Source organism: Pseudochaenichthys georgianus, unplaced genomic scaffold (genome assembly GCF_902827115.2).
Source record: "Pseudochaenichthys georgianus unplaced genomic scaffold, fPseGeo1.2 scaffold_296_arrow_ctg1, whole genome shotgun sequence".
NCBI classification, from domain to species: domain Eukaryota; kingdom Metazoa; phylum Chordata; class Actinopteri; order Perciformes; family Channichthyidae; genus Pseudochaenichthys; species Pseudochaenichthys georgianus.
In genome coordinates, this window is record NW_027262957.1 from 304368 (window position 1) to 322900 (window position 18533).

Sequence of the window (18533 nt, forward strand, 5' to 3'; positions counted from 1 at the left end):
CTGTCCACTAGATGGGGCTAACTGACAATCTAATGAAACGCAGTCAGCAGCGACATTGAGGTGTGATGAAGCAGCCGTGTTGATCATGTGTATATCTGTCTGATTAGAAACATATAGGATGCTTTTAAACACGCCTGCTAGCAAATACATTAGCAACAACAAATAGCTCTACCACCATTTACGACTCGTTCAGGTTAGGACATTTTGCTGCTACCTGTTGTGAGAAATAGCTTGTACAATAAGAACAGATGGTGAACTTTAAATGCTCACTCAGCATGATGACATTTCCCATCACACTCTACACTTCTGATCATATTACAGATTGATCACAAATATAGAAGTATTATACATTTGATCATTGGCATTCAAAATTCACAAGGATTCAATTTAATACATCTCAGTGTCTGAAAGAAGAAAACACATATGCCACATTGCAGTCACTGGGATGAGCAAGCTAGTCTGAAGGAAATAAAACTAAATATATGTACGCACTTGTTTCATCATCAAAGTCAGAACTGGATGAGGAGTAGACTTCAACATGTCAGCTTCAGTCTTCAGAGGTCGATAGGCTAACAAAGTGTTTGATACTGACTTGTCAATAGCTTTCATAACAAGTCCTTTAACACAGGGAATAAAGCAACAGCCACTCAGAGCCAGAAGTCCTATGACAGTGATTAGAGAGGTGAGAATAGCTCAAATCACCGCTTCCCATTTCCCAAGCCATCAACCAGCCTGTAGGTGAAGGTCTAGTGTTCAGCTAACTCTGAGTGACCGAAGCCCTGCTGAAGCTTTAGTGACGGATCCATCTAACAGTGTTGTTAGGGATAAATGTTCAGCATCACGAACAGATCACAAACACCTCCTTCCTCAGCCAGGAGCATGTCTGGAGCCATTCTGTTCTGTGGGAGGTAGCATCGAACTGTTCAGCTGATCCTTTAATAGCATCATGAGTGTAATTAACGTTGCTGATTATAATAAATATAATTCATCATCTCAACATTTGTATTAATAGTTACCCAAAGGAAGAGTGATTAGAGTCCCGCCAATATCTGATTTCTAGCTCTAAACTCCTCTGGCACTCCCACAGGAACGCCTATGCATGCATGTAATCTCTGTCGTCGATAGAGGCCAACGGTGCATCCCTTTTCTCTCGGGAGGGTTTGAGATTCTGATCTTTAATTTGACCTATCGTCACAGGCATAATTAACATCACTGGGGTGCATGTACCCAACCAATTACTTGGTATCAAAACAAACAGAGTCACGTGAAAACCTGTGTAACCAGTGTCAGAAACCCAGTCAGTGTTAGTGGTGATGTAGTTCCAATAGCTGCCCACTAGATGGCTCTAAATGACTTCGAATTGTGATCTCCTATTTCAGACAAGTGGAAAGAAAACATCCTAAGACATTTACTTTTTATTTATACTTTTCTATCTTTGTGTTTGTAGATTTTTCCTAAAGTCACCAAAAGTTAGAATATCATAAAGTCTCATTTTCATATTCAAACATAACATTACATAATTGTCTTGTCCTGGCTCTTGGTTTGACTTCAGGTGATCCAGGTCGTCAGCTAGTGTTGTCAGTGTTTCTCAAGCAGAATGTGCAGCACTTAGATTGTAATCTTCATTTCCTGTCATCTGTGAAACATGAAGGAAGTGTCAGAACAGGTCTTAAAAACTGATCAATGTGACAGAGGGACAATTACTTTTCAAATCCTAATACAACATGCAGACATTGAGTGTTCAGGGTTCAAATACATCTGTTACCCAAATGGCATTCCTCAATTACTCTGAAAACAAAGGAGTGTCCTTACATAGATTGAATAGAGAACAAAATTGCTCAAAATGTTCGACTTAAATGTCCAACTCTCTCCTTTTAACTGCAGTCATAATTTAAGGATTTAAAAACACAGACGTTAATTTATCTCTGACACCATAAATCCCCTAAAACATTTTTGGAATATGTGGGTGAAATACAAAAAAATGGCGGTATTGTAACAAAATAAAATGTAATATTTGTTACAGGTTTTTCTAAAGTTTGGGATTAAACATCTGGGGATAAAAATAACTAGTCAGTTACCTAACCTATGCCAGTAGTATGGTTGCCTCAACATAACACATGTATGGATATTTCACATGAAAAGCTTTTAAAGCTAACATACAACGTTTTCACACGGGCAAAGGAGTACATTTGCCATTAAAGCAAAATGTGATTGCAAGCCAAAGCGTGTTTGAAGAAGTGGAAAAAGAACATCTCCCTAGCAGCCTGAGCTTCTTGAGACTCCAGGTTTGTGGCTACGCTGGTTTCATGTCACTCCGATGTGTTTGTACCTGCTGATCTGAAAGGTTTTGAGTCAGTCAGCACCATCTAGTGGAGAGCTAGTAGAACTTCATCCCCTCCATCACCTCTCCCCTTGACTGGCTCTTCTTCCCGTTGGACCTGTTCTCACGTCACTCTGGTGTGTTTTTATACTCTGAAGTTATGAGGGAGTGACGGCGTCCTCAGATCAGATGCAGGCAGACACCGGACTGAGGAGGAAGAGATGAGCAGAGTTTCCTCCACACACGCAGGCGTCTAAATCAACCTGAAGGGAATCCAGAAGGTGAGAATATCATTTAGACACTTTTTTAGTTTGTAAGTTTGTTGGGTCCATTATTATACATTTAAGGATGGATACAACCAATAAGTTACTCGACCTGATGACATTCAGTTCATCAGTAAGGAACCCTACCAGAGGAATCTGTAGATGTGTGATCATCAGGATCACTCAGATCACATCGTGCTGTATCACTGTTTATCTGATCAGAACAAATGTGTCTTGGTGCTGATTCTATAAATCTATTCCAAAGTATCGTAGAGAATTACTCTCAGAATTAAAGAGGAATGATTTTAGAAAGACTTCCTTGTAATGGCGACAGTTCTTGGCAGCAGTTTGACTTTAATCTGTGATATCATCTTCAGTGAAGAAAGCAGGGAGTGTCTGATGCTGTCTAAAACCTCAGATCAACATGACCGACATGTGTGTTTGTTTTGTAATGTTTTAACATTGAAACATAGCAGACGTGATGTGTGTAAAGGGCCTTCATGTCTGTAATGATACTGCAGTCAGAGAAGCTCCAGTGGAGTCTCATGTCAGCTGGACTTTGTATTTGAAGCTGTTTGATGGAGCATTGACTTTTCTGATGGGATGTTTGTGACAGCATGAGATGTGTACATGTAGGGGTCCGTCGTTCTGTTCTATTATCAGTGTCTGAACTGCAACGTGACTTAACATGACGGCAGTTGTACACACAGTTGTACACTTGCACAGTGTACCTGTGCAAGTCAGAAACAACAGACCAATCAGAATCCAGTACGTAACTTAGCCGTGCAGCAAAGACAGTGTTTTCCTCTCATGCAGGCACATCATGTAAAATATACCTGTTTGTTTCTGGAGTCACAGTTAAAAAAATAACAAATAAAAAATAACAAATGTGAAAAAACAGAATACCGTATTGTTAAAATACAGTATTTATCCACATTCATGATACAAAAAATGTCTTCATATTAATAATAAATCATATGTGTCCGAAAGGGAGTAGGAGGAAGCAAATGCTTATTAATTCCCACCCCTTACATACCCTAGGGACCAGAGGGTACAATGGTTGGACATTTACTACCGGCCGCGGTATGCCTAGTGTACAGGGTCTATATAACCGACTTAATGCATAGCGGGAAGTCGGTTATATAGACATCAACAGAATAAGTGTTTAACGGTGATTTAAACTAGTTTATGCGGGGAAAAGAGTGCTCAAAATCGGATTCAACAGGCCATCCACACCTCACGACTCCCATTAAAAGTGATTGAAATGTACAGGAATCTGTCCATTTCAATCACATTTGATGACCCGTCCAGGGTGACTTTCTTCCCCAGGAATTAGTGTCTGAAAGCTGGCTAAGATGACTTTAAATACAGTGTGCACATGGCTTTATTACCCATGAAATAGTGTGTGAAAGCTGGGTGAGTTTGATGTGAATTTAAGGAAGATATGGCCCTTTCAAACAGGGAGATGTACAGGCCTTTATTACCCACGAATTAGTGTCTGAAAGCTGGCTAACATTACTTTAAATGCATGGTGCACATGGCTCTGTTACCCATGAATTAGTGTGTGAAAGATGGGTAACTTTGCTGTGAATTTAAGGGAGATATGGCCATTTCATCCACACCTCACGACTCCCATTCAAAGTGATTGAAATGTACAGCACTCTGTACATTTCAATCACATTTCACGACCCGACCAGGGTGACTTTCTTCCCCACGAATTAGTGTCTGAAAGCTGGCTAACATTACTTTAAATGCATGGTGCACATGGCTCTGTTACCCATGAATTAGTGTGTGAAAGCTGGGTGAGTTTGATGTGAATTTAAGGGAGATATGGCCCTTTCAAACAGGGAGATGTACAGGCCTTTATTACCCACGAATTAGTGTCTGAAAGCTGGCTAACATTACTTTAAATGCATGGTGCACATGGCTCTGTTACCCATGAATTAGTGTGTGAAAGATGGGTAACTTTGCTGTGAATTTAAGGGAGATATGGCCATTTCATCCACACCTCACGACTCCCATTCAAAGTGATTGAAATGTACAGCACTCTGTACATTTCAATCACATTTCACGACCTGTGTAGACTGGCTTTCTTACCCATTAGGTACACCGACAAAGGCACCTCTTCGGGGCCGCTCCAAGACCCCCAAAACACGGACTGAGGAGCTCCAGGATTCCTCCCATGTACCTCCAGAACCTCGAGCACCTTGGGTCCCCGGGCCCCCGAACTTAAGCACTCCCCCACGGACTAAACCAAGATGATCACACCCTCAAGAATCTCGTGCCCCTGGCTACACTTAAAGGGGGTCTACTTTGCGGTGCTTTACCGTCCGCCCATAGGCACCCATAGTCGGCCTTCTTCACAGCAGCAGCACCCAACCTCCATGGAGGATGTTTCTCGTGCCCCTGGCTACACTTAAAGGGGGTCTACTTTGCGGTGCTTTACCGTCCGCCCATAGGCACCCATAGTCGGCCTTCTTCACAGCAGCAGCACCCAACCTCCATGGAGGATGTTTATCGTGCCCCTGGCTACACTTAAAGGGGGTCTACTTTGCGGTGCTTTACCGTCCGCCCATAGGCACCCATAGTCAGCCTTCTTCACAGCAGCAGCACCCAACCTCCATGGAGGATGTTTATCGTGCCCCTGGCTACACTTAAAGGGGGTCTACTTTGCGGTGCTTTACCGTCCGCCCATCGGCACCCATAGTCGGCCTTCTTCACAGCAGCAGCACCCAACCTCCATGGAGGATGTTTCTCGTGCCCCTGGCTACACTTAAAGGGGGTCTACTTTGCGGTGCTTTACCGTCCGCCCATCGGCACCCATAGTCGGCCCTCTTCACAGCACCACCTGCCCTGCTGGAGGTTCACACTTTAACTTTTTTTACCCTCTTCTACCTTACAAATCATCCCACACTTGAGCACTCCTCACTTGGACTAAACACCTCTATGCTACCACCAGAACCAGAATATCGTGCCCCTGGGGATCTTAAAGGAAAAAAACCCATAGTGGGCTTTAAAAACAGAACACTTAGTAATTTTAACAAACTTTATTTACAGTAATATTGACAGTAATAAATACATTCACACAGGATATAACGTATTTACAAGGGGACTGATTACAACAACACACTGCATATTTACAAGTTGATCACTGGCAACAGTGGGTGAAGTTGGGGCAGAGTATGGCACCCTCTCTTCACCCATGTCTGAGGGGCTGTGTTCGGCCAGTGACTGGTCCCTCTTCGGGACATGTCTTGGTAGGGAGTCTTGGTAGGGAGCCGGGCTGTGCTCCTCTCCAGAGCTGTCACTGTCGATGTCAATACCCGCAAAAGTGTCTTCATTTCCCGCTGCTGCTGCTGTCGATGCCGCCGCCGCTGCTTGCAGTGACTCTGTGAAGAGCAACCGAATGTCCGCAGCCTCCTTCAAAGAAGGATTATTCGCGTAAAATGTGTCCGCAGTTGCAGTGTTGTGACACATGAAATCACTCACTCTTTGGCGGTTGCCTTTGTCTTGAAATCTCTTCGCATTATCGGCGTGGACTGTGCGGAGGTCGGTGAAGTTAATGGGACCGTGGAGCCCTACATCAGCCCATGCCATCCTCAGGGAGTAGGCAAGCTTCCTGAACGGGTTCTTCCCCTCTGTGTATAGAAAGTAACGGCTCTGGGTGCAGGTCAGCGTACCCTTAATTTCCAGCCACCTCTTCATCCATCCAAATTCTTCTACGGTGAGGTACAGCTGCGCTTCCCCGAACGAGTTGGCCGTCTTGTGGTTGCTTACCTGTTATGACAGAGTTAGAGAGTGTCAATACAATGTCAATCATGCATATAACTGCCGGAATAAATGCATTGATTAATAGCACTCACATGAACCAGGTAGCCGAAGGCAGTGCCAGTTGTATCCGCCTTTCGGACCTCGGCGTTGGTCATGTTGGAGTAGACCCCCGGACGGTGGCCATAAATGCAGCTCCAATGAAGAGTCATATACCCATAGAGCAGTGTCCGGGTCGCGGTAGTCGGATTGCTGGCCATCACATCCAGGAGCTGAGGGATGCGAGTGGTGGTCGAAGTCAAGCATGTCATTAGGTCGTTGTGGCTCGGCAGACCTTCCATCTTGTCACGCTTCACTTGCATCTGGTGGATAAGTACTTTTCTCTTCAGGGACTTCAGGATGGCAACTACTTCCCGTTTGATTAAAATCATGTCGGTTTGGCTGAGCCTGCTCCCCTTGCACGGTGTGTCGGCCATGTACTTGAGAAAGTGTGATATATTCTTGATGTAGAAGTCGGAGGTCGTGACCTGAAGGCTTGACTTCATCAGGCTCCGGGACCACCCGCGTATCCTCTTGAGATCCCTCAAAAAGAGCCAGTCAGACAGGCGATTGAAACCGTGTGCCATGAAACTGAGGAACGACTTCACTCTGCTTAGTTTGGAGACTGTGTTTTCCTGGAGCCTCACTGGTGGGTCGATACCTGCATAATGCTCCCGGTATCCTTGCAGATAATTCTCTGTGAAATATAAACAGTACTTTAATGACAACACAGGGTGTGTTACAGAAACTGCATGTGTCACATAGCCAACACACTTACCCATAATCCGTGGGAAAGTGATGTCCCGCATTATATTTCCCCGGCCCCTGCCCCGGAACCAGGGGGAATTTATGGGAGGGGAGGTTGACGAGGCCTCGGTATGCATGGATGCAGGCTCTGAGGAGCTGGATGAATGGGTGTGAGAGCCAGTGGGGGACTTGCTGCAGGCGGGAATAGGAGACTTGCTGCAGGAGGGACCTTTCGACTTGGACAGCCTCGTTGGTGTCGACTCTGTTCGGGGTCATTTCTTCAGAATGACCCGCTCTCGTTCCTCCCCATCGAACGCGGGCATGTCCCCGGCCCGCTGATCCATCCTATGTGGCTTGTGCTTTATCCTCTGCTGCAACTTGCAGCGCAGGGATTTCACCTCAGCAGCATATATGTCCCGCTGAGCCCTCACTGCGTTTGCCTCCAGCCTCCATTCTTTGCAGTCCGGGTTGTCACATTCATTCACCGGGGACAAGGGTGGAGGTTGTGACAGTATATCGTCATCTGCCCCCGTGTCAACAGCCCAAGCGGTAATCATTTCTATGGTGGGGTTTGTCATTCGGAGTTCATAAAGCTCCTTCTTGGCCACTGTCATTTTCATTTGATTTTGAACCACATGTAGTTCCTCCCGGGCCAGCTCAACATGGTCTCTGGCCAAGTGGCGATCCAGCCTTGTGCCGTGGTACTCGCATCCCAGAATGGTACAGGGATGGAGCCTAATGTTGGTCCGTCCGTTGGCCAACAACAGCAGAATTTTTCTTTCATCCAAGTTACGCACACCATGGCGCCTCTGAAGGTGCTTGCTCAGGGCACGGTAGGAACTATTACAGATCGGACAACGGACCGCCATCCGACCTGTATTCTTGAGCATTTCGGTACCGAGGAAATGTCACCAGAATCGTGGGTAAAAAAGAAGGAAGCGTGAAAAGACTCACGAAAGGTGCACTCAGCTTATCTTCAAATCGGTGTTTGTTTTCATTTGCATCATGGTGCGGTGTCCCATGTAGGCACTCGTTAGGCGGGCAGAGATCCCTGTAATCTCCCCTCACATTCATCCAGAGTCTGGTTCTCCCAAAGGATACCCGACAGTTTCGGGTACGACAACGTGGGGATAACAGTATCCTCCGGGGAGGCATTGAACCCCTCTCACCTGCCCCCAGAGGAGGCAGGGGAGTCAGGTACCCAGAGGGCGCACGGTGGACGGCCAGGGCGAGGCCGCCACACCGCGCTGGAGTCAGGGTCCCGGTGAGGCGCAGGACGGAGCACCCGGCAGTAGCCTCCAGCAGACCCCCGCGCGGTTCCCTCGTCCCTCGGAAGAGGTGGAGAGGCGGAGGGGTGTGTGTTTTCATCTGCTGGCGGGTTGCCGGGATAACAGTATCCTCCGGGGAGGCATTGAACCCCTCTCACCTGCCCCCAGAGGAGGCAGGGGAGTCAGGTACCCAGAGGGCGCACGGTGGACGGCCAAGGCGAGGCCGCCACACCGCGCTGGAGTCAGGGTCCCGGTGAGGCGCAGGACGGAGCACCCGGCAGTAGCCTCCAGCAGACCCCCGCGCGGTTCCCTCGTCCCTCGGAAGAGGTGGAGAGGCGGAGGGGTGTGTGTTTTCATCTGCTGGCGGGTTGCCGGGGAGAACGCCCTTAACGTTTTGTGAGAACCATGAGTGGGGGTCATACAGGCAACCATGTTAGCCGAAAATAGTGTCTCGTTATTCCGTGAAAACTGCCCTTGAATTCCTCCAGAGACCAGTTTCACAACTTAAAGTTGTGTGAGAACCATGATTGGGGGTCCTCCAGACAACCATTTTAGCCGAAAATAGTGTCTCGTTATTCCGTGACAACTCCCATTGCATTTCTCCAGAGTCAGAAAAAGTACAAGTCAACTTTTGGAAGAACCAGAGAAAAGGGTGAAAATGGATAAATTGTATCCAAAAATAGTGTTCCAAAAGGCGGGTAGAGTCCCCTGACAACTCCCCATACCTTTCTCCAGGGTGGGAAAAAGTTTAAGTCAACTTTTGGAAGAACCAGAGAAAAGGGTGAAACTGGATAAAATGTATCCCAAAATAGTGCCTCTTGAGGCGGGTAGAGTCCCCTGACAACTCCCCTTGCATTCCTCCAGAGACCAGTTTGAAAACTTAAAGTTTTGTGAGAACCATGATTGGGGGTCCTCCAGGCAACAATTTCATCCGATCCAAAGTGCTCATGAGGCGGATACATTCCTCCATGATTTCCCCATCATGTGAAAATAGCTCGTTTTTTTCTAAGTGCTCTCAAAAACCGGGTTTCCGATTTCGTGCAGATGGTAGCTTGGAAAAGATGAATGAATTTTTTGGACGGAGGAGGGGAGCTCTCGTTTCCCCTCTCCGTTGTAAATTGCAACGGGGGAGTGCAAAAGTCTCCGGGGCTTCGTTCCGAAGCGCCGAAGACTTGACCCCCTCCCCCGTTGGCACTTAGCCGTTTTTCGAGAATTTTCAAAAACTTCATTTTTGATTATTTTAACATATAATTGACCGTTTTCTTTACTTTTTTTTGCTTTCCACGGGTGGAGGCGCATGGCAGGCCGCATATGAGCTTCCAAATTCGGCCTGGAACGTCCGGGAATTATGGGTTAAGCTCCATATACTGACGACTCCCATTAAAAGTGATTGAAATGTACAGGAATCTGTCCATTTCAATCACATTTGACGACGCATGCAGGGTGACCCTGGCTACACTTAAAGGGGGTCTACTTTGCGGTGCTTTACCGTCCGCCCATCGGCACCCATAGTCGGCCTTATTCACAGCAGCACCACCCAACCTCCATGGAGGATTTTTCTCGTGCCCCTGGCTACACTTAAAGGGGGTCTACTTTGCGGTGCTTTACCGTCCGCCCATCGGCACCCATAGTCGGCCTTATTCACAGCAGCACCACCCAACCTCCAGTGGAGGATGTTATCATGCCCCTGGCAACACTGGTAAACACTGGTAACATCTGTCTAGCCGCTGACAGGAACTTGACATCGGAACTTGACATCGCATTTCCATTGAGCGGACTCCTGTACATGTGAAGGGCAAGTCCCACGGTACCTCCGTTCATAAGGCTGACATTTGCCTTACTTGATCAATGATTGTACTACTTATCATCATTATACAAGTTATTCCTACATACATTTATACATACATATACAATCATTTCTCATCTTCAATCACCTCTCTTCATTCTCATAGTTTTCCCAAAAAGTGTTTCTGTACATCCTTTTAAACTGAATTATGCTTTGTTTGAACTCCTGCTCCAAACCATTCCATGAAATCACCCCACAGATTGTTAAACACTTCTCAGAGTTGTTCTGACCTTGAGTTGTTTAAAATGTAGATTTCCTCTCAAATTATACCCCCCCTCTCTGTCTATGAACAGTGTTTTTAATTTCCTAGGAAGTAGATTATGTCTGGCTCTGTACATGATTTGTGCCGTTTTAAATGTAACCAGATCAATGAACTTCAATATGTGTGACTTCAACAATAATACATTAGTTCAAGGTATCCAACATTATTGATAACTCTTATAGCCCTTTTTTGTAATGTGCATAACGGCTGTAGGTAAACTTCTCATTGTGTATTTAGTATGTGTCCACTCAGGCACTCATGCACGTGATCCACGCTGCTTCATCATGTGTTAGTGCTGAGCTTTATTTCATTAGAGGGTCCGTTAGCACCACCAAGTGGACAGCAGGTAGAACGACACTGACTGGGTTTCTGACTGATGTGAAGCCGTCTCAATTGAAGGGAATTCAGCAGGTGATAATATGATAGAGATGACTTTTGATTTGAGATTATACATTTGGGGATAATTACAACAAAGAAGTAACTTAAACTGAGAAGGTTTGTTTCCTAAACCTCAGTTCATCAGGTGAGAATCCTACCAGAGGAATCTGTAGATGTTTGATCATCAGGATCACTTGTTCTGTATCACCGTTTAAATGGACATGACTAATGTTTCCTGATGCTGATGCTATAAATATATTCTACAGTATTGTGGAGAGTTTCCATCGGAGTTAAAGAAGAATGATTTTAGAAAGACTTCCTTGTAATGATGCCAGCAGCTTTTGGCAGCAGTTTGATTGTAATCTGAGATATCATCGGCAGTGAAAAATGCAGGCAGTGACTGATCCGGTCCAACAGCTCTGATCAATGTGACTGGAGGCTGTGGCTCAGTGGATAGTGTGATGCAGTTCAACTCAGGGGTCACAGGTTCAAACCCCACTGCAGTCAACATGTCGTTGTGTCCCTGAGACACTTCACCCCAAATTGCTCCTGTGGGGATTGTCCTCAGTATTGAGTAAGTCGCTTTGGATAAAAGCGTCTAACAAGTGACATGTCATGTACTGACAACAACAGCTCTGATCAAGGTGACTGACATGTTTTAAAAAAGAAAAAGTTCAACATAGAAGAGTAAACAGATGTGATATAACCTCTTTGTGGTCTCTTCACAGTCACTGTGTGTAGAGGGTCTTCATGTCTTTACTGATACTGCAGTCAGAGACGCTCCAGTGGAGTCTCGTGTTCGCTGGACTTTGTATCTGAAACTGTTTGATGGAGCGTTGAGTTTTCTGGTGGGATGTTTGTGATAGCGTGAGATATGTTAGTGGAGGGTCCGTCTTCTGTTCTAGTATCAGCGTCTGAACTGCAGCATCGTAACTTAAAATGACGGCAGCACTGATCCAGGTTTTCAGTAACTGTCCAGGTCTGTTTAAATTGTATTTCCCATCAACCAGTCTCTAAAAACAGCCAGAGCCCATTCACTTTAAACTCTAGTGTTCTTCTTCTCTGTTTATTTACTTGGGACAGTTGAACCATCATGACACAAAAATGATATAGTTCAACAAGTATTTCATTTAGTTTCTGACGGTGGATAATGTCCACATCTAAAGTTACACTGACCGGATCGATTTGACTGCACAGGGTCCCTTGATCAGAGCATCTTTAGCAACTAACTACTAAACAGAAATAACAGACCCACCAATCAGAATCCAGTATTTAACGTGGCCATTCAAAAAGGCCAGTTCTATCATCTGACGGTATGAGCAGAACGTACTTGATGTTTGCTGTTGTCACTGCAATGTGTGTGCGACACGACTATTAGGCCAAGACGCTGAAGGCGGCTCTGTTGTTGTTTCTGATGTTGGTTTCCAGGGGAATTCCACGGTGATCAGTCCTGTTGTTTATTATCATTTGATGTCTTGTGTTTTTGAAAGTTTGACTGATAATGTTTCAGCGTGAATATCAGAAGATGTAGATCACACATCGTTGTAGAAGAAGTTTACTCTGTAGCACTTTGAGTTTTGTTTATTAAAATGAAAAGTGTGATTATAAATGACATTGATTTATTGTGTTATTGGTGTAGGATCCATAGTTACAATTGTCTTGACTTTAACCTGGAAGAAATCCTAATAAAAGAACAGATCTGTGTCTTCAGGCGTCCGCAGAGAGGACGGAGATCAGTCCATACTGTGCGTCTGTGGGAAACTCTTCATCACAGCTACACTAGGATGCTCATGAGATCAGTCAACTGTCAGAGCTTTATTTAATTCAAAGTGCAGTTACCACCATCTAGTGGACAGCTAGTAGAACTACACCATATCTCAAACTGACAGGTTTCTTGTGACTGATGTGTATTTACACTCTGAAGTTATGAGGGTGGGATGGCAGATACAGGATCGATGAGCAGAGATACATGAAGCATGAAGGTGTTTCAATTGACTTGAAGGACATTCAGAAGGTGAGAATATGATTTAAATGCTTTTTGGAATTTGAATAATTGGTTAATTACATAAAAGAAAACCTAACCAGACAAAGTATGTTTGTTTCCTAAAACTCATCAGGAGAGAATCCTGCCAGAGGAATCTGTAAATGTTTGATCATCAGGATCATTTGTTCTGTATCACAGTTTAAATGTTTCTTGCTGCTAAATATCTATTCTAAAGTATTGTGGAGAATGTTTTTCCAGGAAGATTTCCTTGAAATGGTGACAGTTTCTGGCGGCAGTTTGATTGTAATCTGAGTAAGCATCCTTAGTGCTGGGAGGAAATGTAAGAACCGCACTGACGGCTCAGATCAACAGGACTGAGGTGTCCATACAGTAAACGTACAGTTTGTCTGGGGGATTACGGGGGCTGTGCAGCATAGTTGATTTAGTATGAGCTCCCTCAGACTCCCTTCTTGTTCAGTCCCAGATCCAGTGTGTGACCGAGAGGAAGGATCAGTAATGAGCATGTTGTTGTGTTTGTGTTTAGGTACGACTCCACAACAGATCCTCCAGGAATCTACAGAGGACCTTTGAGCCTGCCAGCCTGCAAGATGGACACCACTGATCCAAAGTTATTATTCATCTTATCAGTATTAACATGTTCAAAAGTCAGCATCATGTTCAGCAGAGTGTCAGTGAACCTTTGCATTCATCATGTTTTTGATTCTATCAGGATCCACCATCAGAGACCAGACCCTCCTGGACCTGGACCCAGCTGTGTGTTCATGAAGAGTGACTGGTCTATGCCTCACTCTGTAACGTTTAAAGATGGAGAGCAGAGCGATGGACCAAGGTATGAATTCAAGTTATTTTTGTTGTTCGCTTTTAAAGCTTTATAATGTCTACCTCCTTCTCAGCTGCATTTTATTTGCTGCACATCGTAAAGGAGTTCTTGAAGCAAAGAACTGAACCTCAAGCAGAACACAGCAGAGCTTCAAACTGATGTCAGACACTGAAGATGTATTGCACTTCTGACAGTCTGACACAATCACCTCATTCAGACTGTCCTGTTCGGATCAGCCTGCTCACTTTAGTCCGGTTTGTTTATCAAAGCTACTTCCTGTCCCGTCTGCTTTTCATTGATGTCTCTCTTTCTGTCTGCCCAGCCTGCATTTTATATGTTGCTGTTTTACCTTATTGAGTGTTTCTTTAATGCATTGTTAGGTGCTCTTTGGTGTCTTGAAAGGCTCCTCCAAATATAAAAATGTATTGTTATTATTATTTATTAGTCAGATGTTTGCTCTCTGACTCATGGCATATATTGAGTCCTATCAGTATCTGAAGGAGAGAATGTTTACAACCTTTCTTTGTGCATATTAAGAAGTAAGAAAGGGGTCATCTCTTAACCCAGCTGATGAAGAGAGTGGACCCGAACACCCTGTATGTAATGTAAATGTGTAGGGGGGGGGGGGGGTACAGTGGGTTCATTGAAATGTGTCCTGATACATGCTCTTCACAGAAAATGAGCTAAGGCCATTGAGTGTGAGTTTGAAAAGATAATTTATCATATCATTTCATTTTTCTTTAGCTAAATAATGAAAACGGGTCCCACGGATCTGACCACCATACAAGGGTTAATGAGGCAAGGCATGCTTTCCTGGCTATTCTGACCCACAATCCTTTGCAGTGCATAATAAGTGGGTAGTATGTCCCGATTTAATGCCTATTACATGAAAGAGAACAAACTCTGTAACTGCAGTGACAGAACTTATGAAGAGGAAAAAGAAGAAGTATATCATTCCCTAACCCTAACCCTATCCCTAACCCTAGCCCCTCCACACTCATCACTCTGCTCACCCCCCTCCCCATCCTCATCCCTCTTCTCCCTGCTCTCCCCCCCCCCTCCTCCCCCTTCTGCTCCAGTTCCTATTCCCTCAACTCACCTTTCTAACCCCTACCCTGCCCCTAATCCTAAACCTAAGGCCTCCCTTCCCTCGCCTAATCCTAATCTCACCCCAAGCCCTAAACCCAACCTCACCCCAAGCCCTAAACCCAACCCCACTCTCCCTCCTGCCTCATCACCCCCTGACCCTCTCCCTCACCTCCCCCTTCCTCCTCCCCCCATTTCCTCACTCCCCACCTGGCCCAAATACAAACCTCCCACTAACCCCCCTTCTAAACTGACTCCTCATCCCTCTTCCTTCCCTACTTCTCTTTCTACTTCCTCAGGCCTCTGTGCGTCGGGGGGAGGGCTGTGGCGGGGGGCCTGGGGGTGCTTCCTCGGCCCCTGCCTCAGCGCACTCTTGGGAACCGGTTGCGGATTGAGGTCCATCCGCTCCCTCGGACCGTGCTCGACCGTCTGGGGGCCGATGGGACTGGGTTCTTGACCTGGCCCTCCGTCTCTCCTTCCTCCCCTCCCTCCGTGCCACCCTCCCCACAGAGAGTAGATACCCCGTTAATGCATACACCTACCTCCCCCTCCCATCTCATTTCCATCTCTTCACCTCCCTCTCCACCCTCCATACAGATACACAGCAATGTGGCTCTCCCCTGCAGTAACACTATCTCCTCTTCTTCACCTCCAGTTCTACACAACAACCAGCAGAGGGAGCCAGAGCTGTTTGCTGTGGAGCCCCTAAAGCATACTGAGCCCTGAGGTGGATGTAAACATAACATCAGAGATGATCAAAGGCCCACTGAGAGTCAGTTTGACTTCAAGCCTAACATCTGAGGCCTCCACCTCCCACTCCACAGGGGTCTCTGCAGCGGCACCTGGCTCCCCCACACGCCCAGAACCTCACACACATCCCAGAACCTTCAAGAAACTGCAGGTATGGTCGTTGGAGTTGCTGAAGAGGACCCTCATTGTCGGGGACTCCAATCTCTCCCGCATCCCCCCCTTTACAGACTCCCACCTTCAGATAGATAGCTTTCCGGGCGCTAAATTCCATCACATAACTTCGATTGTCAGTAAACTTCCCCATGTCACAACACCTCACAAGTCATAATATCAGTAGGACTCAACAATGGACTCTCAGACGATTGAACAACTGTACGCCATGTGGAAACAGAGCGCTCTCTGCTTTCCAAACGCCACCATTTACATCCCCATCATGAACTTTTCCAACAGTCTGACCATCCACCAGCAGACTGCACTCACCACACTCAACACCACCATAGCCTCCAAATACAACTTCATACCGGAAATAAACCCACGACTCTTCCATGTCACTTCACGGGACAACATCCACTGGACCCTGCAGACGGCCGAGATGTTGCTCAGGTACTGGAAGCAGCATTTAAACTACTGAACGGGGATCATAACTGCATTACAACTCCCCACCGCTCAAATAGAACCAACCTCTCTGCCGTTTTCTCCCCCACGGCCGTGTCCTCCCCCACGGCCGTGTCCTCCCCCACGGCCGCACAGCAGGAGCTACTGGAAAAAGGCTTATCATTCATTCCAACACCCAAACTCCCCACCCGACCGGAGATCAGGGCGGACCTCCACGCCTTCCACATGCGGATTAAGATCATGGACCACTTCCTGGGGAGCCAGGGGTGGGAGCCTGTTCTGTTCACCGGACCGTCCGCCTGGGAACCACACACGGCAACATCAACACCTGAAATAACACAACTAATTAATAAAAACTAGCACTCACACATTGGCGCCCCCTTCCACACAGCACACACAACATTAGCCAGGAACAATTACAAATTATTAAAACATTAGGTAACAGCCAACACATAGGCATCAAACCTGCAGACAAGGGGGGCCAAATAGTCCTACAAGATAGGGACAATTATATATTGGAAGCACATAGGCAGTTAAATGACAACACATACTACAGATCACTGACGCACCCACTGGAAACACAAACACTAGTTAGGGACATCACAGCAACACTTTACACTAACAAAATCATAAACAAAAAACAAAAACCATATCTGGATGGTCCGGAGGAGCCCCCGCCTCTTCTACCTGCTCCCCAAGATCCACAAGCCTGTGGAGACGTGGACGGTCCCCTCTGTGGTTCCGGTCGGCCGCCCCATCATCAGCGACTGCGGTTCAGAATCATACAACATAACAGAATACATCGATCATTTTATTAATCCCCTTTCAAAACTCCACCCCAGTTATCTCAGAGACACTTATGATTTTGTCAACAAAATAAAAAACCTCACAGTCCCCAGCCACACTCATTTTCTCCATAGACATAGTCTCACTGTATACCAACATTGAAACCCCACTTGGCCTCACCGCAATTCAGCACTCCTTCAATAAAAACCCAGACCCTCCCAAACCCATCCAGACCCTTCCAGACCCGACAGCCAAATTATTCAGTTGCTCCACCTCACACTCACCCGCAATGACTTCATGTTCAACAGTAACCACTACCTCCAGCTGTGCGGTTGTGCGATGGGCCGGAAATACGCGCCAGCCTACGCGGACATTTACCTGGCCCATTGGGAGGAAACGGTCTTTACTAAACTGCCCCTCAAACCCCTTCTGTACTTCCGGTACCTGGATGACATCTTTGGCCTCTGGCACCACACAGAACAGACTTCCTCACCTTCTCAGACATCCTCAACACACATCACCCTGAAATAAAACTCAAACACCAGTTAAATACACACACTGTCGAGTTCCTCGACACTGGGGTGTTTTTCCGCAGCTCCAGCGACCACAGCAAGACACTTGCCACCAGGGTTTTCTTTAAGGACACAGATCGCCGCGCACTCCTCCATAAAACCAGCTATCACCCTGGGCACACGTACAGAGGCCTGATTAAGTCCCAGCTGATCCGCTTCCACAGGATATGCACCCTCGCGGAGGATGTGGAGGAGGCTACCAGAATCCTCTTTAGTGCGCTGAGACCCAGGGGCTATTCGAGGCGCTTCCTTAGAAGCATTAAGGCGGAGGTCAGCCGCACCTTCATAGAGAAATACAGAGACATCTCCGCCCGGCCGTCCGGCCCTGCCCTGGTCCCCCTCATCACAACCTACTCAGGGAGCCTGTCCAGCCTTTTAGGCAAACTAAAGGCCAATTTTGAGGGGGCCAGGGGCGGCTGTGACGCGCTGCGGCCGTGCCGGGTGATCTCCGCCTACCGACGTAATAAGAATCTCCAGGACCTCCTGGTCCACACCAAATTAAATAAAGGCATCAAAACTAGGGAGGCGCCTCGGGTCTCTGAGGTTGGTTTCGTTCGCCTCCCCCACGTTTTAAATCCCTTCTCTCGAGAGGGGAGCAATGTACGGCAGGCCTTGACACCTAACACAAAAAACGCTATTTATGCAATTAGGTGCAAGGCCTGCCAGAGACTCTATGTGGGGGAAACGCCCAATGAGATCAGCCTCAGAATTAAACAACATCAATATCGAATTAGAGACGGGGACGGCACGAGCGTTTTATACAACCATTTTAAACTCCATGGCCTCCAGAGTGTGCAGTCAATGGGCCTGGAGAGCAGCAGCGGCTGGAGCACGGGCCAGAGGCGAGCGGCGGAGCGGAGGTGGATCCATCGCCTGGGCACCATTGACCCGGGCGGACTAAATGAAAGATATAATTGATGGGTCCGCCTCCCACCACTCAAACATGTTTTAACCTGTGTGATCTCCTCTCCCCCCGGGTCTCTCCCCTGCAGGTGGGTGATTTGGGTT

At 46.6% G+C, this 18533-nt stretch overlaps 1 protein-coding gene across 1 annotated transcript; it reads right to left on the bottom strand.

Moving 5' to 3' along the window:
- Positions 1 to 5615: 5615 nt before the first annotated feature.
- On the bottom strand, positions 5616 to 6594 carry LOC139433375 (uncharacterized). The gene is made up of 2 exons (XM_071202359.1): positions 6447 to 6594; positions 5616 to 6360 (listed from the first exon to the last, which is right to left on the bottom strand). Exons 1-2 carry the CDS (start codon positions 6561 to 6563, stop codon positions 5665 to 5667), a joined length of 813 nt encoding a protein of 270 aa, XP_071058460.1. The 5' UTR covers positions 6564 to 6594; the 3' UTR covers positions 5616 to 5664.
- Between the last annotated feature and the right edge of the window lie 11939 nt (positions 6595 to 18533).

Coding starts and splice junctions, on each gene's coding strand:
- LOC139433375 (XM_071202359.1), bottom strand. CDS start 6,563: ATGACTCTTCATTGGAGCTGCATTTATGGCCACCGTCCGGGGGTCTAC. Junction 6,361..6,446: donor CCTTCGGCTACCTGGTTCAT/GTGAGTGCTATT, acceptor CTGTCATAACAG/GTAAGCAACCACAAGACGGC.